This window comes from Aptenodytes patagonicus, chromosome 8 (assembly GCF_965638725.1).
Source record: "Aptenodytes patagonicus chromosome 8, bAptPat1.pri.cur, whole genome shotgun sequence".
Classification (NCBI taxonomy): domain Eukaryota; kingdom Metazoa; phylum Chordata; class Aves; order Sphenisciformes; family Spheniscidae; genus Aptenodytes; species Aptenodytes patagonicus.
The window spans coordinates 18857920-18883868 of NC_134956.1; the positions used below are offsets into that span (position 1 = coordinate 18857920).

General features: G+C 39.7%; 1 protein-coding gene across 4 annotated transcripts in view; it reads left to right on the forward strand.

Annotated features, from left to right (window-relative positions):
- Positions 1 to 25949, forward strand: part of TAFA1 (TAFA chemokine like family member 1) — a 241649-nt gene that overhangs the window by 163771 nt on the left and 51929 nt on the right. For 2 of the 4 annotated variants that reach the window (XR_012996038.1, XM_076346619.1), the window contains exon 3: positions 23118 to 23258. Coding sequence is in view for 2 of the 4 variants with exons in the window: in XM_076346619.1 (XP_076202734.1) it covers positions 23118 to 23258 (141 nt within the window). In the remaining 2 variants the exon portion in view is untranslated. The remainder of the gene's footprint in view (positions 1 to 23117; positions 23259 to 25949) is intronic. The other 2 variants (XR_012996039.1, XM_076346620.1) reach the window with 1 other exon arrangement.

Consider the following 25949-nt stretch of genomic DNA (forward strand, 5'->3'; position numbering starts at 1 on the left):
ATAGCTATTGATTCTACTCTATTATCAAAGAGACGACTTTTCCCTTCTGTTTTACCTGTGAATTATGTTTAGACAACCAATAATTATTTTGATAGTAGTAGGTATAGGAATGAAGAAATACCTCCTCACTCCATATGCAACACCTAACTTGAGGCTGAGAAGTTGAAGCTGAGTTGAGCGCTACAGATATTTATCGGTGTTGCTGTTCAGTTAAACTGATGTGCGTGTGACCTGCTGCAATCAAAGGAAAAATCAAAGTGGACAGGAGCTAGTTTGTGAACATGCCCAAGCATAAGGGCATTAACCTGTTACCGTATTTGGGAAAGGGAATCAACATCTCTTATCCACAACCTAAAGTATGTTTTAAAAAACATATACAAGGGTGATAGTGTTTTGCCTTGTCTCCAATTGCTCTTTGATGATTGGCATCAAGAATCAAGCAGTGTGGTAGAAAGACCTTGACATATCCCTTAGTGACATACAACAACTTGTAGGCATGGATGGTATTCAGCAGAATTGGCTTTCCATGAATAAAATTCTGACGCTTCCACACAAACCCCCTGATATCAAATATCTGCCCTCCACCGCTTCAGATGTAATACATAGCCTTCCAACAACGGCCTCAATTCACAACTCTGTCTGAAATGTTGCCACTCTGGCAATTAAGTTTGTGAAGCTCATGGCAGTAGTAGTAAAACACAAAATATGCAGTACACAGTGTTTAATATTGCTTAGCAAAACTCTAAGAGTAGCCTAGTGGAATTATAGATATGTGAGCATGTTTGTGCATGTATTTAATGAACTGAGCTAAAAATATATTACAGAACATATTTTAATGCTCTGAAAAAATGCAGAAAAATGTACTGCTCATCCCTAATCAACACAGATTTTCTGTAATAGGCCCTATGAGTATAACATGGAAAACTCTTTATATCTGCACACAGACCACAGTCAGGCATGCTCAGCACTGACAGTTGCAGACCTTGATGGATGCTGATGTGCACAATTGCCCGCCCCGCGCACGCACATCCAGAGTTTTTACAGGCTGACATGCACAACCACTGCTAAAAAGTGTGTGTAGTTTGTGGTCCCTGCTGTAATATGAATTTCTTTCACACTGCATACAGACCAGTCTTAAAATTAAGACGACCTTATCTTTCAGTAGCCAAGACAAAGTAAAGTTTAATAATGCTCATGGAACAGTGTGTGTACATTGGGGGGGGGGGGGGTGTATGTGCAAATAATGAATTATCTTCAGTAATGCCTTTAATGTGCTAACACTACTTTCAAGTGTTTCCAGAGGTACACAGAAATATTTGTTACAGTTATATCCTATTTTTAATGTTAATTGATTAGCACTAAAAGATATGTTTACCATAAATTAGATTTACTAAAGGTTTGGGCAACGGTCTGGCAAGTTTGGAAAAGTATGGCGTAAAAAAAAAATTTATGAAGCACATGGAAAGACTTGACTTAGAAAGGCTGATACAGTCGACAGTCTTGGGTGATGGAGAACATGACAGAGAGTTTCCCAGGGACTAATAAAACTAGATGAATGGGTAGTATAAGGGCAGATGATTTTCAGTGTTGATAAAAGCAGGAAAAATAAAACAAAATGTGTACACAGAAGGAAAATCACAAAGGCTAATTTTAGCCTTGGGGCATTATTCTGCCTTTATATTCAATGGAGGGAGATGGGCATTTAAAATACCACTTAAACAATCATCTCTGGGCTAGAGGTAGTCCTCGTGGATGCACCTCACCGTACTGGGCTCTAATTAAATCTAACTACTTGATTCAAAGACCTGATTCATCTCCTGAGCAGAACATCTGCTCACTCTGCACTGTAGTTAACATGATCCAACGTGTGATGTGGTTAGCAACATTGTGCTCTGAAAATGAATAACGGATCTGTGAAGGATCATGTAAGTGAAGAACTAGGGAAGGTGACGTTGTCAAGATGTAAACTACAGAGAGACAAGAGCACCCAGGGGAACGTGTGGTGAATTGTTTCTAGGGGCTAGCAGAGACTGCAGAATAGCTTAACAGGAGTTCGAGCCCGAGAGGGTAGGAAGAAAATAGAGAAGGAGGCCAAGAATTATTAAAAAGCAGAGCTGGAGTAGTCCCAGGGGTGAGTCACCTGGGGCCACCTACTGCTCTTGTCGTGGTGAGGCAAAAATCATCCATCTGGTGAAACCGCAAAGGATGATTTATTATGAAAGCATTGGTTATTGGAAAAAACATCGTCAAAGTGAAATAGGTGTGCCCAAACTGGTGACTACTGAAATGCTTGCTCCAGCACACTAGGATAAAAATGGGGTGGGAAATACTGGATTGAATACTGAATTCTTGAACGTCATTATGAATTTAAGATGTGTTTACTGATGGATTCGCATCCCCACTTCTGTCATCAAATCCAAAGCACCAGTGAAAACTAAAAGAGGAGCCAGGTAATAGGTTTGAGAGACAAGGAAATAGCTTTATATGAGCAAAAACTGATGTGTCGGTGACCACGTACAGTAAAGAAAAACTCATGAAGAGGCATGAAATGGAACTGCAGAATAACAGTTATTATTTGTAGCTCTCTTAATGAATGAGTGCAGACACTCAAGAAATTTATGAAACTAATATAGGGAACCAGGTTCAAAATATTTATTAATACAGCGTGTAACATATGTGAAATGCACAGCGTACCAGTAGTACCAGGGACATAAAATAATAAGGATATTTTGCTGGATCATTTGAACATCATGACTTTGCATAGGATTAAAAATGCTTCCGAAGGAATAGGAGCTCTTATTCCCCAGGACATAAGTGTATAAGCAGGCTATATTGTAATTGTCCCATTTATGGGCTTCTTTAATGTTGCTTTGAAGCCCTTTGTGTTTCTTCTGTCAGAACGAGGACAGAACAGATGAGGGACAATTGTTCTGATCTAGTTTGGCACTATTTATGTTGCAGGTTTGTACATGGTTAAGGGCCATTTAGCAGTGAACCTGGGATGCTCTGAGGATTTCTCAGACGCGTGGGAGATTCATCCTTAGTTTGAAGCATAAGCACAAAGAAGTTTTCGAGAAGGTGTGGCTAGCAACACAAATCACATTGGGGAATGTGCATGACAACTTTGACATTTCCTTCCTTGTTCCATCCTGTAGCAGTGACTCCGGACAAGGCTCCGCAAGACAGGCTGTCAGATGATGAATGAAATAAACAAAACTTTGAGTGTGTACTTCTGATGGTATTTCATAGCATGAGTCTTCTTTTGAGAGAGCACATCAAAACTGATGTGGTTTGAGTACAAAGAGAATACAGGAGATGGAAGCGTGAAGGAGATTTGCTCTGGATAAGAACAGAAAAAACGGAAATGCAAGACCTGCAAAGGGATATGGAATTCCCAATATATGACTTATTTTAGGAATATGTGTCCTAAATAAATTGGTGATACTTTGCAGTGGGTTACTATTTTCAGATGACTAGAATGACCTCTGCGACATCGGGACCATCTCTGGGAATTTAAAAACAACCGTACTGGGTCAGGCCAGGAATCCAGTATCTTGTCTCCAGTAGCAGTCACAGGACATGCTAAGGCAGAGTACAGGAGTGATAAACAAATAGGGAGAATTTCCCCCTAGACTTTCCCAGTTTTCCATAGTTTGTGATTCAGGGATTGTGTTTAGTAACCCTTAAAAGACTTTTCTCCCATTTGCTTGTCTAACCACTTTGTGAGCTCATGGAAAACTTTCAGTTCATCTGCCTTGTGTGAGAAAGTCTCCCTTATTTGTTTGAACCTTCAACTGCATATTCTGTTGTAACTCCTGGGCTTGGTACTGGAAGACACAGTGAAAATTCGTATTTCCCTGACATTTAGCAGTACCCTGATTACACATAATTTCAAACCACACCTCTCGTTCAGACTCCAGAAAGTGACTCTTATTTTGTTTAGAAACATTCAGATTTTGTTCTTAACTGGTATTAGTCACCGCCAGTTTAATATTTACTTTTTACAGTTGGGCAAACCTAATCTCCTCATATGGAGCTTTGGGGGTTGCGTCAATGAGTTGCAGTTGACTTTTTTTGTCCTCTTCTATTCACTTTATATTGCTATTTTACTGAGTTTTGTTAATAAATGTTTATTGGCTTCATTATGAATAAAGTCAGATCTAAGGCAAACACCTTCCTGAATAGCAAGTGATTTTGGAGGACTTTGTTTTGGGGACAAAATTGAAGTTTCTGAAAGGTGCCTGTTTGTCAGGGTATTTATCTTTAACCTTTTCTAGTACTCAGGTCTCTTAGCACATCTCCACGTAGACACGCAAAATCAGCAGCTACTGTGGGATAACTTGATTTAGTTATTCTTTTAGCCAGCAGGGTCAGCGGAGAACTGTCTTGTTCATAGGAGTTAAGTGCTAACATTGTATGCAGGCTGAGAGCCGCAGAATTGCTGTTATATGTCAGATCAGCTGTTCAGAGGACTGTCATATGTAGCAGCTGCCCTTATAACTGTCGTTTACTGTTCCTGAGAGACTAGAAGTATATCAAAAAGTTTTTTAAACACAGAATTATGAATCCTCCCTTGAAGATATAGATGTAGGTTCTTCCAGCTTATATTTTTCCTTTGTGAATTTTGAATGAATTGTAAGCCCTTATTTTTACACTTCTCTAGTAGTGGCTTTCATACTAAAAATCTCAGACCTCTACAAATAAGAGAGAAAGCATTTTCTTTATATAACTGCATTAATTTAAGAGAAATCATACCAGGATATGTTAGGTCCATTTGCCAGGTAAGCTTCATAAGAGGTGTTCTGCCTCATTCAAAGGAGTAAGAAATACATAACGCTGTTGTGAATCATGCTACAGTGCAACCTTCTCTGGGGTGGGACATGATGACACACAGCCAACATGCATGCAGTTCCAGGAGTGAAGAGATGAGTATATTCATCTGCAGCATGAATTTAAGTGCAATGCAATTATGCAAGTCAGAATCCTGTCCCTTTTCTAATGGCTTATATTGGCATTCACCGTCATAAAATTTGAGCATCATTCATGAGGGAACATTCCATAATGTTCCATGAGGAACTTTAACGCTGCTATCTTTGCCTAGTGGAAATAGGCTAGTATTTTTTTTTTCTTCATTCCAATTCTCATAGCGTACAAAAGAATGTGAGTGGTACCTGGTTTGAGTTTATGGTGGGAAACTGGGTAGAGAGGTTGACTCTCTTGTGACTGTGAATGTTCCTGAATCATCTGGTAATGAATTTTACAATCTGATTAAGCTCTTCAAAGTTTGTGTTTCCTGTTGCATACACACCAAAGCCACCTGCTACCAGGAAGCGATGAGTGAGGCTATGATGGACGTCATGGCTTGATAACCAGGTTATTGAAGCCTAATTCTGTGGAGGGCTTTCAAAAATCTGCAGGGTGGCAGTAACTAGACCTTGCTATCTTATGGGACTGATACAAAGAGCAGTGGATGATACTTCTCAGAAAATAATCAATCTTGATGAGATGGCGTCTGCTACTTTGTAAGGGATTGAAGTTTTCTTAGGACGCTGTTTCATTCCTACCCAAGGGAATTTGGTTGAAACAGGAGATTTGATTTCATCTCTTGTCATTGACATTTGGAGTCTTGCATCTTTTGCAAAGATGATTGCCATCATCTTTTGCCAAAATGACTTTTCTCTCTTTCTCTCTCTCTCTTTTTTTTTTTTAATCAACAACCAAAACTGTCTGGGGAGTTCAGCTTAAATATTCACTTTAACTAAACCTGTATTTCTCCAAGAAGTTTCAGTGTAGTTTTACACTTTTCTTTTTTGCTTTGTTCTGATGCCCAGGTGCTAACTCTCTCTCTCTTGAGGATCAGAAACAAAGCCATAAAACCAAGAGCAGTTGACTGGGAAGCCCTTATGTTAGATAACTGGCCAGAAGGGAGCAGAGCTATCATCAGTCCATCATGCTGATGACCATCTGATGAAATTCACAGCATGATAAAAAGAATTTCTTACTGAGTGAGGGTCAGTGAATGAGCATCACCAGCTAAGAGCTTGTTTGTCTAGGACATTGATCAGTGCATATTTTCAATCATCTTAAATATCATCCCTTTTGAAGCAGTCACAGTTAGTCATTTATTTAGGACACAAAACCTCTAACATAAGCAAGGATTAATCTTGGAAGAAAACTAACAGAGACAACAGCTTTGCGCCATTTCATTTGTATAATTAATGTTCAACATTAAGTGTTCACTCAGCTGATACATGCATGGTACTAGCAAACTAAATTCATTCAAATGCAAACAGTTTCTCTTGTATTGTTTTTGGAACTATATGGTACATTTGTTCAGCTCCCTGGTAATACTTTAAAAGCTAATTACTTTGAAAAGTAAACAAGTATGCTTGTTTATTCATTTATGTTTATTCATGTATATACATCAAGAAGTGTCAATTGGTTGTTTTTGAGGTTTTGGGTTGAAAGAGCCCAAGAAGAGAGAACCATGAGTTTGCTGAATTACTGACAGTGCTGTATTTTCTGTTTTCTCTCTGCAGTAGTTTTTTCTATTGTCAGTCTCTACAATACTTTCTTTTACCTAAAGAAAAAATACTTGTTCTTTAAACCTGGTTTAAAAATAATTGGAATCAATGCTTTAGGATCGTGTAAATTTTCAGCAGAAACAAGCCAACAAAATAGTGATAGTGGGGAGGAGACTACAAACGCCCAGGAGATTTGATCTGTTTGGAAAGCAGCAAGCAGTGGAATATTTATGCACAAATTGAATAGACCTCACAGATAGCTTGCCTACATTGGCTGGGGATGATAGGCTTTTGATTGCTGCAATGAAAACATGAACGAACAAAGCAGGGAAGGAAAATGGGAAATTTGGGGCAGCTGTGTCCTATTGTGCCTCTTCTCAGCCCAGCTTCCTCTTGTGCTGTGCACTGAGCTGATTCCCTCCCTGACTCTGTCTCTGCTGCAGCTCAGGACCAGGAGCTCAGATGTTACAAGCCCATGTGCTTTCTGCTCCATGCCCTCTGCACTGACACCATTATCTTAGATGTAAACAGGAAGGTACAGAAATTTGCACTTCTTTAGTTGCTAGTTATGGCAAACATCTTAGTATTCAACTGTGCCAGTGAAACATCTGCACTCAAGTGCTCTCACCAGTCTTGCCTGGGTGGAAGAGACCATGAGCTCCTCTTTGTTCCTTGCAGGTCATCAGCAGGAGGATGGGAACCACAATTGTTTCTGGATGCCACACGGGTGGTACTCTGTGAGGCTGTTCCCCGAGCATAACCAGTGAGCAGGAGGACAATGTTTAAGTCTTCCAGATCTAACCTGAACCTTAGATTTTTCAATGATAAAGTTATACACTTAACACTTAGATATAGACTGGACAATGTCCAGTAACTTCTCAAAGGCAGATAATAATTATTATTAATAATAATAATAATAATTCATGACCTTGATATAAGGAAGCTCCTGCTTCATGTTTTTAAGGGAGCAGTCAGATTATTAAATCCTTTACCCAAAACTTGTGCCCATCAGCCTCAGCATCTTCTGACATGACAATTATTTAGGACCTAGTGCTATCTCACTGAGCTAGAAAATTTCTCGCAAGACCATCTCCTGGTCTGAGAAAGTTCTGCCATTAGATTTCTGTTCTAGCACCATTAATTCACTAGTCTGCCTCTCAGTATGATCCTGTGCTTGCATATAAATCCCTCAGAATGGTCTTTAAATCTAAAATTCTGGTTCCAGTATGGCTGAATATTGTTTATTCATGTGAAAAGAAGTATCTGATCCTGAAAGTATTAACATATATATTCAGATATTGAAGAGGTGATTTGTCCCACAGAGAGAATTATGCTTTCTAAATAAGAGAAGGGCTACGATGCATGCGACTGTGAGAAGGTGATTGCAATATCAAAGCAGGAAATGGAATAAATGAACTTTCCAATTATTTCAGTAACTTACCTGCTTGATAGAGTGTGTAAATTATTGTAATTTATTTAGATGAAATTTGTGTAAGCAAAAGTATTTTTCTAGATACACTAATTTATCAGAGAAAGAATTTTTTAGATGTTTTCTATGGATTTCTTTTTGTGATGATTGAAATAAGACCCACATCCTAAAGCTATTATTGTAGCAACGCGGATTTTCTGGCTGCATTACTTGTTCACAGATGGTTAGCCTTTGACATGGCAATGAGATTGTTCACTTCTGCAAGATGTTAGCACAGATCAATAAGAAAACTGTCTTACAGAGAGAACACCTGTTTGTCAACCAAGCCTGCCTTAAAGGTATTTCTGATATTACGTTTTCGTTTGTGCAGTCAAAAGTCAGTAGTTTCCCTGGCTGCAGCGTTAAATTCCTTCTTTGTTAGTGTGCAGTTTGATAGTGGTAGGAGAAGACTCCCTTTGGAAAAAGAGGGAAACCCACATCTTTGCAGTGCTGGATTTCTTAGCAGGTTGGGCTTAAAACTCTGTTCCCGTACTCCATTCTGGGCCATAGAGGTATTGCAAGTGCTAGTTTAGTTTTCTGCCAAGCAAAAAATCACTTTCATCTTCCAAATTTTAAAATAAAGATTTGGAGACTGCTCTATCCAGGTTGTGGCTCATAGGAAACAGGGCCTCTGCCCATTTACCAGTGATATTAAAATATGCGTTATGACAGATTTTGCCGAAGTCCAAGACTCGTAATAAAAAGGATCAGAAAAATTTGAAGGCCCGGGAGATAATGTGAGTAGAACTAGAAAAATGTGAACTAATATATCTGGGGAAAAGAAGTATTTAAGTATTAATTTTGAAAAATTGTTAGCTGCTACAGCGGGGACGAAAAAAATAGGGAAGTGATGGCATTTTCTCAAAGCGCAGGAGGTAATAGTCTCTTTTCTTGTTGAGAACACTGCTGGAAAGCACAGAGCGCCATTTCAATTAGATATGGCATCCCTCTTCCACTCTTAGACTGTTGGCTAGATTTTCTATTACACAGCATCTGTCTCTGTTTCTATCTATTCCTTGCCTATCTCCATGGTGCCTGCATGCCTAAGCAGTAATAGATAAATGCCTGTGTATCTGGTAGTTTATACACTGATGCTCAAATATTTTTGAAAATTGATTAACTTGTGTTGGTTGTCTATGTTTTCGTTAACGGTACTGAAGAGCAGACTAGAGATAAATGCTGGGTTGGGAAAATAGGGCAGATTTCCTCTCTTAAATGGAGATAATACTCATCAACTTAAGAGCACAGAATTTTTATCACTGTTAATAATAATGTTGTTGTTATATAGTGGAATCTTAAAAACATCAGTACCAGCGATGTCAATGATGCAGAGAAGAACTATAGACATAATTAAGGTGATGGAGGCAGGCTTATGAAGAAAGATGAAGAGAAGCAGCAAATGCACAGTTTGACTAAGTGGTAATAATGATGATGGGGGATGTGATGACCATCTAAAACGTATCTGACATCTGTAAACATAGAATAGGGAATAGTTGTGTTCAGTTGGTCATAGCATTACAATTAGGGTTAATGAGGAAAACTGAGTAAAAGAAAACACAGAACATTTTTTTTGCTGTTCAGCCCAATGGTAGAGCACATTAAACGCTAGAATGGTATCTTCAAAGGATCCCCTGTTGCACCAGCAGAAGCCCAATTGCTTAAGTAATGTGAAAATAAATTGAGCAAGATGCTCATGAGTATGCAGAGGGAAACATTTTGATACTGGGAAAGGACTGGGCAAGATGACCTCTTCTGCTTCTAATTTCCAACACAGTATTAGAAAGAGTTGGCAGAGATGCCCTATTTCTAGTTTGCAGGCATTTCTCATTTTTTTATTTGTAATGAGAGCCCAGTTTATATCCAAAATTATCCAAAACTTTCAAGATTGGAAATTCAAGTAGCTGAACTGAGGGTTCAGAGCATTAGGGTAGTTTCTCTGCTGGGGCTCACCTGGAGCTGCACACCCTGGATGCACATGAACCCTATGGGATGGCAGTTACACCTGAGCTATCTGAAGCAAAACATTTGGAGTTGAATTAAATGATGCTTCTCCAACCAGCTCGAAAGCAGACAAAGCTGGACATGCATCAGGACAAGTCTAAGAAGAATCGAGGGAAGGAGAACCATTTGCGTGCGGTGCGGCAATCGGCACAGCATCTGCAGCGCATTAGACTAGCTGCTTTTCCTTAGGACGTTGCAGCACATGCATAAGGACACATGATTTTGTGTGTGTGTGTGTGATTGCCTTGAAATATATTGTTTGGTTTATTTTGGACTAAAAGTTGAATTATTTTGTTTTAATGTAAAATGGCTGTGTCATGATCATAAGAGACATAGTTCAAGTAATTTCCAATTTCCTTCTCTGTCCGGACTTCAGCTTTCAAGATACGTTCCCCTTTTTGATGAGAATATGAGTACATCATAATGTTTCTTGGCTGTAGTACCATATAGGAAAGAAACTGGAAATCATTAGCTAAAAGTAATTGAGTTACATGAATTATAACCCCTCCGAGACATAGGGATTTTATGTTGAATTGAAATTTATTGATGTTTGCCAATGAAGTGTCTTTTTTTTAAAAAAAAAAATCTGTTTAAAAAGCAAATTTAATTTAAAAAAGCCTATTCCAAATTCTCAGAGATAGTATTTGGATGAATACCGATCATTACCAAGGGTAAACAGGAGAGAGAAAAATACATGCATTTTCTGCCTGGCCTTTTTGGTTCTGCTAACAACAGAGCTCCCAGCACACTACTACTGTTTAACTAATAAAAAATAAATTAATATGAATTTCAAGCCAATGCTGTAATGTATCACACGTTGCTTTCAAAGTAGGAAATTATTTGCTCACTAGACTTCATGTATTTCCACTCAAGTATGCAGCCCTTTTTATTCATATTATAAGGGAACAGAGTGAACTGAATTGCGCATGTATTCAAAGAAGCAGTACAAATCTGAACAGGAGCCAGACGATCAATTATTAGGATATAGTACTGCATTGTGTTGTTCACCAGGAGCTTCAAGAGAGACGAGAAAGAAATTGTCAAAGAGAGAAACATTCAATGCAGTTACAAAAAAGGTAAAAAGAGAGAGAGAGAGAGGGGAACCAGAATAAATCACGGTTAGAATTGTATGCTGAAAGCTGGAGCGGAAAGACAGAGCAAATCAAGGTGACAGGAAATAAAATATTGCTCATCAACAGAAACAGGGAGGAGAGAGACATCAAAACATGGAGACTCATGCAAAAAAAGGCAGCTCGGTATAGTGACTACAGGAAAATGCAGGGGAAAGGAGGTCTTGGGAATGTTCAAAGTAGTTTGGAAAAAGAGAAAATCAGTCAGACTTCATTTGTTTGAGATGAATGTCACCGAAACAAAACCAAAAGAAGAAAATAAGAGGAACCAAAAGTTATCATGAAATAAAATATTGCCATTTTCCTCTCCCTTAAAATTTTGGTGTGGAGGAGGCAACCACCCTTCCACTAAGGCTTCCCACAGAAGTGGCCACAATGAAGAGTTAAATCTTGAGAATGGTAAGGTCTGAACCCCACATCATCCTCTGCTTCCCTCCCTCTTCCTCAGACGTAGTTTGGTCCTGACCAGTAGTAAACAGCTTAATCATGCTTAGGTCTGGATGAAGTAGATTATTTTGAGAGAGAATTTTTTTAACTTGTTAATTTATAACCACAGTATAGTAGCCTGAAAATTAAAATATTGCTGTTCACGTATCCAGTCTGTAACATTTACTGAAGTGTTTGACTGTGCTTGAAGCTAAATAAAGTTCAGTAATGAGCGCGCTATAAATTCCTCAGGCTGGAGACTACCAGGTTCTTCTGCTATGGATAATGTATGCAGTGTAAAATGCTTTCCGTGCAAAAGCAACTGATTGCTTCTGTTCCTTCGGTTCCATCCTCTGTCCTTCTGTACCATTGTACAGTCAGTTCTGGCAAAGGTATCATTTTCTACTCAAATGTAGGACCGGCTGCTGGTGGTCATCGTGTGAATGACTCTAGGAATATATGGGGTGGGATAACGTGCACCTTGTCCACTGAAAAATGACTGAGAAATGATTGCTTGACATTGCTTAGCTGCAGCAGAGTATAGAATTTACTGCTGCTGCTGCTCGTGGCACACAGCACCCGTACAGTGACATTTTCGTTACATATGCTGTAACTTATGGTCCTTTGTTTTCCTTTTCGTGGATTTTGTAACACGTGGTCAACCCCATTGACGAAAATGTTACTGCCGCTATAGCAAGACAACTCATCTGTAAGAGATCCCATTCAAAACATCTTCACTTTGATCCCACCCTAACACCTCAGTTTTATACATTGGCCAAATTCTTTCAGTCCCGTTCCTCCTTGTTATTTTATTTATTGCCATTCTTTGGAAGATTAATGTGGCTTCTGCACTGGGTATAATTCTCTATATCAGTCTGTCTATAGTATCTCTGCAATCCTAGCTCTTCATCACTGTACTTTCTTTATGGATCACATTACTTTCACCACCCCTTATCTAACTACTTCATAAAAACCACCTCACACATTTATAAAGCATGACAAGAGCATTACCATAAACTATGTTACTCTGCTCAGTAAACACATCATAGACTCTCCATAGGCTAATCATCTTAGTGGATAAAATTATCTGGGGATGAATTTATCTGCAGCAATCATATCAAAAGACAAACTGTATAGAACAACATTGTTCTGCTTTTCCATCATTTTGTCTGACTGAAAGCCTGGATTTTAAAGTTGGTTATTGCTGATCATCTTCATAATCAGTAGATTTATTTATGAATATTTAACAGAAATCCTGAAAGTGTGAGATTTTCATGTACCATATGAAACAATAAGGGATATGTTATAAGTGTTATAAGCAATTTTGAGTCTCTTTTGAGGTTGATGGGAAAAGTAATATAGTGTCCCAATTTGGAGAGCAGGCTGAAGATAAAGGCATTTAATAAAAGGATTAGGCAGTTTTAGAGATCTGGAAACATCAAGGTGCTTGGGGAAAGCCTGTTGTGCAAGAGCGAGACTCTGGCAGGACCAAACAGTGCTCGCATGGTTGACAGAATAATTTTTAAATCCTTTCTTAGTAACTACTTCTCATGCACACGTCTGTATTTATTTCTCAGCAGCAGCTGTGCCTAAATCGCATATTTCTTATCAGCCTAATTACTCCTGAAAAGAGAGTTATCCTATCTTTCTTTCATTGTGTGCCTTTTCTAAGACTCATTTAACTTAACATACATTCTTTGGATGCCTTTTGCTGGCAGCAGTTAGAACAACAACATTTTGAGGCCCCAAGAACAATATTCTGCGGTTCACCCAACTTTTGTTGTTAGGATATTTTCAGGCGTAATTCCACTTTGGATTTTCATTGTGCTCTGGCAAGGAACTAGAGATGCCAATATTGGAAATGTTCGTTTCTGTTCAGCAGCAGCAATGCTCATTTCTCCACAGCTTTGTTACCTAGAAAATTTGTTCTGGGGATGAATTGTGCAGCTGCAAAGCAACGATCAGAATAGCATAGTAGGTCTTTTTAATCTCTAGTTTTATACTGCTGCTTGCAGTTTAAGTTACAGGAGGAGCTCTGCTTCAATGCAGGCATATTACATCTATTTTGCCCAAACTGTTTTTTTTATCCTCTCTGACAAATCAAATATTAAATTTTCCAAACCACTCAAGTGACTAAGGGCAAGATTTTTTTAAAGATACTTCCAGATTTTATGCTCAACCTTAGTAGACCTACATCATGTAGACCAAAAAATCCCATTTACAAGTGATATAGACCTTTAGGAGTGTCATATCTCACTGAAAGTCGACGAAATTTAGAGTCATAATGCCTATTACTTTTTGATATGGAACTGAAATTATTTCTCAAAAATAACGTTCTTCTTTTTCTGAATTTTGAAAGTTCTACCTCTTCATATACACCTCTTACTGGCATTCCAGAGCTGTAAATCCCACCAAAACTTCTAATTTCTAACCTCCATTTCTCCAAGTTGCTGTAATTGATCTCCCTTTGAAGTAAAAAAATCTCATTAAAAGACTGAAGATCCCCACTAAGAGAACATTGAATTCTTGACTGCCTCATGAGCTACATATCTGCTTTTTGTAGTTCATCAATACGAGAATGCTAACAGTACCTATTGCAAGTCACTTTCAATACTCCCTGTGACAAAAAAGCAATCAAACGTATGGGGTACGTGTATGGTCCTCTGCAGACGGTTCTGCCTGGTTGCTTTCACTCTGCTGTCTATCAGGGAGAGCATACACACACAATAAGTGAGATTTTCTCATAAACTCTGTCATTTTTGTGTATGTGTATACTGCACACGTGCACGCAAAATCATAATTAAAACTACCCATAACTCTGCTTCAATAACAGCTAGAAGCAAATTCCTCATCAGCATTCCTCTCCAGCCACTCGTGCCCTGTTGTCCTCTTGAATACTTCAGCCGACGCTGGTTATCGCATTGCCATTTGAGATGCGATGTGCCAGAGGCAGTAGCTGCTAGAAGACTGTCTTGTTTTTCTGGATACCATTTTTCCTTTGATTCATCTTTAAGAGATTTTTTTTTTTTTTTTAATATGCATAAGAATAAGGTCCTGTGCAAATTTCTCAGGAGATCAATTTGCAAGGCTCTTTAGTAGAAAGACCTATTCTCTAGTGTGTATATTGGTTTGATATGGAAATCCATAAGCCTGCCCTAGATCTACCCACATCTCATACACTGGTGTGCTCTGGGTTTTCTTTGTGAATTCAAGAGTAGAATCCGTACCATTTCTTCTCTGCAAAAAATACTTATTTTTAATTTCTGTGAATAAACCAGTTCTTGAGGATCAGAGTCTATTCTGGGTGTAAGTATAAGAATCTGTAAATCTCTCAGATAAAAAGCCTCCTGTGGCTGATGGCAGAGAGCATTAGTAGAAAATCGTAAAAGACTACAAATGCATGTGCTAATTAGAGCTTTGCATATCCCTGCTTCCCCTATTATACTGAACAGGAAATAAAATACAAATGAAAAAAAAAAAAGAGTATTCAAATGAAATATTAACATTCTGCCAAACAAAATATTTTAAAGATATTATTTTCCTCTAGAAATTTTTTTGTTATGGATTTTTGTGGAAAAGTTTGGTTTCATAGAAATGGCCTCTTCTGTCAAAACTACTCTTAGAAAATTAGCTTATAGCACTGTAAATAACCAGAGATGCCTGTGCTGAATGCACACTGCCCCTCTTAGCCTTTGAATTCTGAATCCAGAATCTATCAAAACTTTGGCTTGGTATGAAATTAATTTCCATCTGTAGCTGACCTGCTTTGTCCAGCAGTTCTTCTCCAGACTCTGACCATGTGTGCAATGGGTCAACACAAACCAAGACAGCACATTTCTGGTCTTACTAGAAATAGGGTTGTTGTATCAGTGATACAGAAACCGGGGCCTGATCTGAACAGGAACGTTGCACCGCCCACCAGGAAAGAGGCCCGTGGGCTCCTGGCTGAGCTGTGACCTCCATGAGTACTCTTTTAAGTGACCTAGACATCGGAAGAAGCTCAATAGGAGTTTGAAATGAACCACAAGGTGCAAATCCACAGGAAACCAAAATTTGCTAGCCACACTCCCCATGGAACTACTTGTTCTGGTCTTTTGTAAACAAATAGCATTTTCTTTAGAGGAGGTACCCTGTGTCTCCAGAACCCTTTCCTAGCAACAACATTCGAGAAAATAATATCTCAACCTAAAACTTAATGACCCACAATGGGAATCGCTTATGTTGCTGCAGTTGCATAGAGCCTTCCCAAACTGAAAATAATATATAACCCACGTAATGAACAATGGAAATACTGAATATTAATGAAAATATAATTTAGGGAATTATATTAGGGAAAATAAAATAGGGAAGAGGCCACTGCAGTCTATTCTGATCCACTGGGCAAAAAAAAATCCAGTATATAAGCAGGAGGCTTGTGGAGCATGTGCAGTGCGTTACAAATTCCCACAGTTACTGTAACTCCATATGTAATGAGTAGCCCATGGATCTATTTCTATCAGTTATCATAATGGGAAAGAATTAAGTATGGCTTAATGCTGACTTTTTATAGTTGGGTCCATTTTTTGATGGTACCTTTGTGCTACTTAAAGTTCATGGGCCAAATTCAACTGTTTTGTAACTTCATTGGAACTGATGGCACTCTGGCAGCTGAGGTGCAGTTAACCTCGACCTTATAAAAATGAGTAAAAACCCTAAGCCCTGTCTGATTGCTCTGCAGCCATTGTCACTCTCCATGCGCAGAAATACACACTCCTCTGTGTGAGGACTTGTATCATGTAAGCTTGATCCTTTTCCTTCTGGAGCAGATACAGAGTGTCAGTGGATTATATGTAAAACAAAAATTGGAGTGTAATTGCACTGTGGCTGTAAGGAGTCTCTTATTTGTTCACTTATGAAGTGACTCGTGGAGTAGCATGGGACTTTGTTTTTCCATCTGTTACATATTCCCGTCAGAAGCGAATACGTTATTTTATAACTAACATAGTAGTGGCTTATTATTTCTTAAAGTATAGTATTTTCCCCTGAGCACAGTGTAGTCTGTAGTTCTGGCACGTTAGCTGGCATAAACATTTTGATTAAAGCTTATGAATGTATTAATTACACCTGGGAAGTTTCCAAAGCTTATTCAAACTGCAAACTCTTCAAACTGCAGCCCCGAAATCTGAATTCTATTTAGCAAATGTAAAAATGGCTATCACAGGGTTGCCTTTTCTTTCTCTAGGATGTTTGTATAAAGACGTGAGGTGGCAAGGGTGCAGATTTTTTTACCCATTAGTTTCTGTAAGCACTTTTTCAGAAAGTCTTCAAGTGTCTGAAGAAGTTTTACTGTCATGTTGTCAAACATTTGCTTGAAGTCTAAACAATTTAATTCTGTTTAAAGTTTTCTCTGATCTTCTAGGTCTAGCAACATCTGCATATACTGAAGCATTTATCAGAATAGTGTATGGGTATATGACCCATGGCTTAGACAGGTGGACTCTGCGCTGGGTCAAAAACTGGCTGGACAGCCGGGCCCAGAGAGTTGTGGTGAATGGAGTTACATCCAGTTGGCGGCCGGTCACGAGCGGTGTTCCCCAGGGCTCAGTTTTGGGGCCGGTCTTGTTCAATATCTTTATCAATGATCTGGATGAGGGGATTGAGTGCACCCTCAGTAAGTTTGCAGATGACACCAAGTTGGGCGGGAGTGTTGATCTGCTCGAGGGTAGGAAGGCTCTGCAGAGGGACCTGGACAGGCTGGAGCGATGGGCCCAGACCAATTGTATGAGGTTCAACAAGGCCAAGTGCTGGGTCCTGCACTTCGGCCACAACAACCCCATGCAGCGCTACAGGCTTGGGGAAGAGTGGCTGGAAAGCTGCCCAGAGGAAAAGGACCTGGGGGTGTTGGTCGACAGCTGGCTGAACATGAGCCGGCAGTGTGCCCAGGCGGCCAAGGCGGCCAATGGCATCCTGGCCTGTATCAGAAATAGTGTGGCCAGCAGGAGCAGGGAAGTGATCGTGCCCCTGTACTCGGCACTGGTGAGGCCGCACCTCGAATACTGTGTTCAGTTTTGGGCCCCTCACTACAAGAAGGACGTTGAGGTGCTGGAGCGTGTCCAGAGAAGGGCAACGAGGCTGGTGAGGGGTCTGGAGAACAAGTCTCATGAGGAGCGGCTGAGGGAACTGGGGTTGTTTAGCCTGGAGAAAAGGAGGCTGAGGGGAGACCTCATCGCTCTCTACAACTACCTGAAAGGAGGTTGTAGCGAGGTGGGGGTCAGTCTCTTCTCCCAAGTAACAAGCGATGGGACGAGAGGAAATGGCCTCAAGTTGCGCCAGGGGAGGTTTAGATTGGACGTGAGGAAAAATGTCTTTACTGAAAGAGTGGTGAAACATTGGAACAGGCTGCCCAGGGAAGTGGTGGAGTCCCCATCCCTGGAGGTATTTAGAAGACATGTAGATGAGGCACTTAGGGACATGGTTTAGTGGGCATGGTGGTGTTGGGTTGACGGTTGGACTCGATGATCTTAGAGGTCTTTTCCAACCTTAATGATTCTATGATTCTATGATTCTGTGACCCCAAACAGGATGATAACACTGGGACATAGACTGTCTAGCTGAAGCTATAGAAATAAATAGAGCTATCAAAACCAGTAATAGTCCTAATGAACTGTCTGGAAATCTTGATAAAATTGGTCCATATGATTTCCTTTGCTCGTATTCCCACGGTGGATTGCTTACAGTGTAACAGAGGGCAGAATTTGACCAGCAAAGCCTATGTAGTTGTTTGGGTATCACTATATTTTTGCAAGTAACATGAACAAGTTCTTACAACAACCTTCAACTGGATTAGGTTGCATGGTGCATTGACAATGAGATGGAAGCAAACGTAACAGAGGATCTGAATTCTAAAATCATTGGGCATATGACCCCAAAAAGAAGGGCATATCTTATCTATCAACTGTCTGTGCCTCCGCCAAACAACCCAAGAAGTCTCACCTAAGCGGTGCTTTGCTCATGCATTCATGCACACATGCATTCATTATGACTGACCTGCCCTAGGAAGGTCCATTAAGTGGAACTCATTTCAAGCACAGATGGTCGTGAATAGCTTAATGTCTGCCTGGTGGCCAGAATAAGTGATTTCTTGATGGCCTTAGACTTCTGATCACATACATGCAGCCAAGGAGGAAATGAAAACATGTTTATCATTTTGATAAACAAACTCTCTCATTGCTGCAGGATGCTCCATGTAACTCAGCAGAGTCAAATACTATTAAATTGTCATCACTGTCAAAGAGAGAACGTATAAGTTTTGCTACCTGAGTCATAGTTAATGACTTCCTCAATGTATAACACAAATCAGTACTGCTGTTTGCCTTTTTTATGTTTGTTTACTGATAAGTTCAGGCTTGGTTAGAATACAGAGGCGAGTTATAATTTTGAAGTGCAAAATATGCTTTTATTATTACCTCTCAGCTAGAGACATAAAAAACAGAGATGACTAGAAGATGGCTTTTTGGCTTCTGCCAGGCATGCACTCAGACCCTATAGATGATTAGATATTTTAAATCACAGCCACCCACAGTAGGCTCATACTCATGATAAAATATTTCACTCTGCAGTGTGTAAACTCAAGGTGGCTTTATAAGAGACAAAAATGAACATGATTTCAGGAGTGTAGTGCCCTCCAATTAGAATTAAACCATTTGCAGGAGTAACAGACAGTTGTCCCTGTTTTACAGGAAGAATGATATATAATTTCTACAGTTTTGTATTTTGAGCCTATGCAGAACAAATACTTCCGAAAGGCTAGGAAATATGAGCAGAGTCGTAATACCACAGATAGTTGCCATCTTCAACAGCCCAGCATCCTTCCTGGCAGCCAATTCTGTCCCTCTTGCTTTGGTAGGCTTCACATTTCCTTCATGCAAAGTTCAGGGCATCCTGTGAACTGAGCGCTCAGAAAGGGTCAGCTGTTCTTACCATCAAGTCCTGCTAATGTTTGGTGTGAAGAGGATATAAGTCATGTTAGGACATTTTCATTCACCTCTGAAGCTTCTTGACGAAAGAGCAAAGCTATTCCTGATTTGCAAGTTCCTGTTTAATTTCTAAGCTTTTTTCTTATTTTCTTGGGGCAGGAGGGAATTAAAAAAACATAAGTTATTTTTCTTACCAGGTGGATAAAGCAGCCACTTCATGAAATGTAACTGTCAACAAAACATTCAGAAGACGCTTACTTAGAGGATTTTAGGGCCCTTCTGTCTCCTTTAAAGATCAATGGCAAATACCCTGTTGACTTGAATGAGTTGGATGAGGCTGTTATTATGGAAACAAAGCCAGAAGCTACCTTAGTTCAATAGACCATAAACTTCCAAAAAAAGACATTTCTGTTCTTTGTGACAAGGATTTAAACTTTTGCTGCACTCACAGCCTAGCAGGTCAATAATTCACATTTTTTCAGGACTCCCAGCACTGTAACATCTCACCAGGTCTTCCCATAACCTAGAAGAACCACTGAAAAAAAATCACTGGTTCAGGAGCAGAAGTCCTCAGATGGTATTACAGCATTTCTTGGTGCTCTCCCCGCTCCCCCCCCCCCCCCAAAAAAAAAAAAAAAGTTGGAAAGAAAAAATAAAAATCACAGATTAAAAAGGTACTTCACATATACATCTGAACGTGTTAACATTTTTTCGGTGGAAACTGAAGATTGATTCATGTTCCGCTCCCCGCTCTAACTTGTTTCCTCATTTGTACAGCTAAAATAGAGATTTAAGTTGAACATGTCTGTATCCCCCAGTATATTTGTGATATATATATTTCTGTGACTAACGTAATCAAGAGTGTGCTTTTTCAATGAGGTTTTTTCCTAGTCTCACTGTGTCCATTTGTATTTGTCTGGGTACCTCTATCTATTCCCGGTTTGTATACGGCTTTTAAAAGGTCTAACATGTATATGCACGGCTGCTAAAATATATACCGGCAAAACACATTGCATGCAATGCTATCCAGCAGTCATTCATAGGCTAACTGTGCTTTAATGGAAAACTCTGATCCCACATAACAAATTTTCCAGGAAAACCGGGTGTGTAACATGCATAACTTTCTCCATGTGAGATGGATTTTTTCTTCTGTATCAGCACCGGGGAGGGTCTTTTTATTACTGTTGTTAGTATTATTATTATTATTTGCATTACAGATATAGTCCGTGCAGATAAAAGTTCCAATTAATGTACTTAACTGTCTAGTGGTAAAACAAGTGCTTTTTCATTGCTTTTATAGTTTCATTATGTTTTGCTACTCCTAAACAACTATACACTTTGAGTTAATTTCTTTATTGCTGCAACAACTTGCGCTTCCACATAACGATTAAAGGCATTATAAAGCTCATCCACCACAACCCATTATTTTGAATAGATAACCAAATAAGCAAGACTAGCTCGTGTGGTTATTAGTACTCATACAGCAAATTAATAGAGAAAATTAAGCATTTAGCTTATTCACAGATATTTACCACACAGTCTATGTAGTCTAAAATTAGAAATGCTTATTACTGCATACATTATCTTTATTGTTGAGGTTGCGATCAATAAAATCACAAATCTTTCTTCTCTTAAGGCATGACCATAAGATGAATTAACCAATGAGAATCTTTTCATTGCTTTCAATATGATTTGGATGGGGGAACAGGGAATTTATCTGAAGAATTACTTCATAGAAAAATACAAGCATTTGGGGCTGAGTTGATCGTCACAATTCCTCTTACTCCTAAGAGACACTTAAAAGACCATTTGTCAGATGATGGCTTTCTGAATTGTTGGGATCTCTCTTCTGTGACACCTATTGGCTTTCAAAAAGCTTGTGTCAGCATGCCAAATGCACCTAATAACTAATACATGAAGCAGCATTTCTCTCCAGATGAGTTAAATATTTACTGCAGTTAGTCTTGTCTCATGCTTGCAAACTCATCAGTGCTTAACCCCATCACCATGCAACCTAAGCTCATTTACCCTAATGGACATTCACAGGCTTTCATCCACTGGCTCACCCTGGACAGTCAGTGGTTTGAAAATTTAATATTATAAAACATTTCCACACTTTCTGGAGTCCCTGTTCATTGGTAGTTGTTGCACTACTTAATGATGCGGGTGCACCTTATGGCACACCACCATATGACCTTAACAGCACAGAGTGAAGGGAGACTCCTCCCTGCCCATCTACCCTAGTGCTTCACTACAGAAATACCACATTTGTAGAATTACCAGGTAGCTGGACTCGCTCCTGCACAGGGAGATGCCGCTGGACTCCCAGATCTTTTCCAAAATCCCTTGTTCACAGCCAGACGTGGATCAGCATCTCCACACTGCTTATTCTCCTACTTGGCTGCAGGGTTACTATAGCGTTCAAAAGCTCCCAAAGTTGTTTCAAAAAGAAGAGTGAAAGCCAAAGATAGGAATAATGCTTTTTACGCTATAGTAAAAGCAATGTACAGTTAGCATTTCATAGTGGCATGAAGTAATAATGCTTTTCTAGCAAACCTAGCAAATCTTCTTACACATCCTGCTCTTTAGTAGGCTGTGCATGATGTTTTGTGCTAAGTTTAAACAAATCCTGCCAAATTTATGCCACAATTTCATGAAGTAGCCAAATATCTGTGGGGAGCAGACTGGCACTGTTAAATACTTGGTGATTATGAGCTAAAACAATCTGAACTGAGGAACCAAGAAATTACTTGGGCAGCGCATTAGCCCACTGTGGTGACTCATCTCCTTGCACTGTACTACTGAGGTGAATGGGAATAATACACTTGACGCTCCATTTCTGTGCGTAGCATATGCCACAACCACCAAGAATTCATAAACCTTAAGCCACCATCTACCTGTCTATCACTCCTTTGTGTTCTCTACCTAATCAAACTATTGCAAATGTTCATAAAGATCAATTAGGGAGAAGACAAATTAAGCCTGGTGATCTTGCACACAACGGGAATGTTTCCTGCCCTTAAAACTGCCAATTTAGTGAGTGGGGTAGCAAAGGGAAATGCTGTTGGACCATCCTGTAATTTGCAGAGGCTGATCATCATCCCCTAAGGGCTGAGTACTGGTATAGAATCAAATATCTGGAGAAAAAACTTATTTCTAGATGGATTCCCTTAGCCCCTGTCCTCGTATGAGAGAATGTTTGGGGGAAGAGGCCTCCAATATTACAAGTATAAAATCAGCCAACAGTTGTTGCACGTTTACTGTAGTATGTTACCTACATTTCTTCAGGCCCAGACCTTGACACAGCCATTTTTAGGCCAAAAATTTTGCTGATGTCAGAGAAGCTTCTGATATAAGACAGGCAAGCTATATCTACTCTAGAGGGACATTTATCTGCATTCCCTATTAAAACTGAAGTATAGCAGCACCTGGCTTATTCAGGAGCATGCATAATGGGAGAAATAGCATTGTAATCCCACCTGTATAGAAGCCATGCAGAGACACAGACAGGAGCATGCCTGGGTGCTTTGATTAGCCACTGCTGCTCTTCCTAATCAGAGTGTCAATATTCTCTTTTTCTTTTTTTCTTTTTTTCTTTTTTCTTTTTTGCCAGAAGGAGGAACGTGTGAAGTTATAGCAGCACACAGATGCTGTAATAAGAATCGAATTGAGGAAAGATCACAAACAGTAAAATGCTCCTGTCTACCTGGGAAAGTGGCTGGGACTACAAGAAACAGACCTTCCTGTGTTGATGGCAAGTAGCTCCTCCTGTATATATGTCTCTGTTTGTGTACCATCCAGTAAATAGCTTTAAGTCTATAGATTATGCATAGGAACTTTGTTGTGTTCTCTATTTAACAAAACAGAAAAATCTATAAGCATAAGCGTACATTTACACCACCTTGCCTGCTACTTTAGTGCATGGTTCTGTGCACATGGGTCACGTTAAGATTTACTCACAAAAATGAGAGTATAGTATTCAGTACAGGCACTTAGATAAGTGTAACAGATTCTGTGGCAGGATCAAGCCCTTAATAAATAACTGGACAAAATTATCCCTTGCGTCACTTCACAGGGCCGCCCTGGTGCCACATTAGTTTTAATTCATGAATAGTTCAAAGGACATCAGCCATTCATTTTGATTTAATTAGCCATTTGAAAAGTCAGTGGCAAAAAAGATAAATAAATGAAACCTGTGGTCTTGTCCTGTAACAAACATTACAGAAAGCTAGGAAAAAAATCTTTGTCTTTTGAAGTCACTGGTGCTGTTTCTTGTCATGGGGATTTTTTTGCTGAAGGGAAAATACCATGTTATTTGTGTCTGGGTTTCATATCAGGTCTAGCTCCACAGGCTGTATTCCTCTCAGGGGCTCCCCTGCCACCGCTGCAAGGTGAAACCATGCAGCAATCGGGGAGAGAGCCGCGGCTTGGAAGTGCTTAGCAAAATATAAATTGCATAAGAAGATGGGGAGTAAGTGATACTAATCCCATTAGTCACCCTTCCCAAACAGGCTGCTCCGTGTTGCAGAATCCCTCTGTGCAGCAGCTTTGTGAAACAGAATATCTCATAAAAGTTCCCTGCTACTCTTTATAGTAAACATCTGGTGCCAGTGTATATACCACCCCCCAGCCCAAAGGTGCTTCAAAAAGCCAGGGGTCGTTTTGGCTAGAGTTGAGGTGGGCACTGCCCGGGGCTCTCCTCATCCTTCACGTGGCTGGATGTCTAGGGGTGGCGGCGTAGCTGCAGGTTTTGGAAGCACCCAACATTTCCTCTTTGGGTCTGTCGTTCTTCCCCCCGCGTGAGTGAGAAGGGGGAGCGGTACAAGGAAACATCGGGGCAAATGGTTTCCTCTGGGTACCTTTCCTCAATCACATGCTGCAAAGGCACTAGCAAGTGAGCAGGGGCTGTTCCAGCTGTAGCCCAAAGACAGGAGTATTGGTGGACATAGTGGGCCGTGTAGACAAAGCTCTGAGGCTTGCACATTCAACACTGAAAAGATGAGAGATTGGGGGTGCCTTGGAGGGATGAGAACCTCGCATTTTCTCAGTAAGTATTTGTGGTGTGTACGTATCTGGTTTATATATTAAAGATAGAAAGAAAATGTTTTATTATTTCAAAAACGCTTTCAAATTTTTAAATTGAAGCAGTAATTCATAGGTTGTCACACTGGGAATGCGATTGAGCTTCTGAACTCATGACTAAAAACATGCTATGAACGCACCTGTGAATGATTACACTTCAATCCACATTCTGTCATTCTGTTATTGCTTAATTACCCTGATAAAAAGAAGCTTTTCTTTTTCTGTTAAGCACACTCATAAAACCGTAGGTGAAACCTACAGCTGGTCTTAACCAAAGATCAGCTGTACAAGCCTTGAAGAATTTCATGTTCTTGAGCAGGTCATGAAAAACAGAGGCACCGAGTAGAGTTGAGAGACACCATTAAATCAGATCTCATAATTCTGTTCAGAGAAGAGGAGCTCAAAGAATGCTGTGTTAAGAAAAAAAGGTCGGGTGCAGGTGTGGACTGGAGCCTAATTGCTCTGTCAGGATTACAATAAAAAGAAATGTTATTGTCTGGAATTTTGAAAGGAGTAAGGATAAAACAATGGCTAATAGAAAAGTGCAAAGCTAGTCCCATTGAAGTCACTGGTAAGACTCGCAGTGACTTCAAAGCCAGCAAACGTGAACTACAAAGGAACGTTCTCCCCTTTCAAGTTTAGTCATTGTAGTCAGCCCATAGCTTCTTTTGTAGATGGCTGGTGAACGGTTCAAAAGCCCAATATGCTGCTCGTAAAAATTAATAGAAGGGGCATTTTCTTTGGCCTTTGTTTTATCCCAGACTTTCCTTTGTGACTTTTGACATACTGACCTGTTTTAAGTCAAAACTTTGACCTATTCAGTGGTTCTGTTCTCGCTAAGGCAAACTCCCAAAACTTCCTATGGGAGTCCCATTGACGTCAATACTTTAACTCACACAAAGATTTGGGATTTGCTGTTTCTTTTGTACATGAGAACATTTCAAAAGGTCATCTGCAACTTTTTACCTTCTTTACCTACTATATTGAAAGGATTAAGACCATGTAATCTCACACTGGGTTTTACACTGTATACGATTTCAAGCCATAATCTGTCACTAAGAAAGCTTGCTTAGGTCCATTAATTAAAAATCCATGGGTGTTCAGGTACAGCAGTATACTCACACCCAGACAGGCTGATCACCTTTGAGAGGTGACAAGGAGTGGGAGATCTCATGTTAGCAGTTTGACTCCCATCTGTAGTTGATTTTTACCTCGACCCATCTCCACCTGATAGCTGTTTAGTAGTGTGTATAAAACAAGCTGAACCTGCCTTGCTCTGTTTTTACCATTGGCCAAATTGTGACTTAATAGGATCAGAATCAAGCTTTTGGTGTTTCTCGGTCCAATTTCATCAGAAAACATC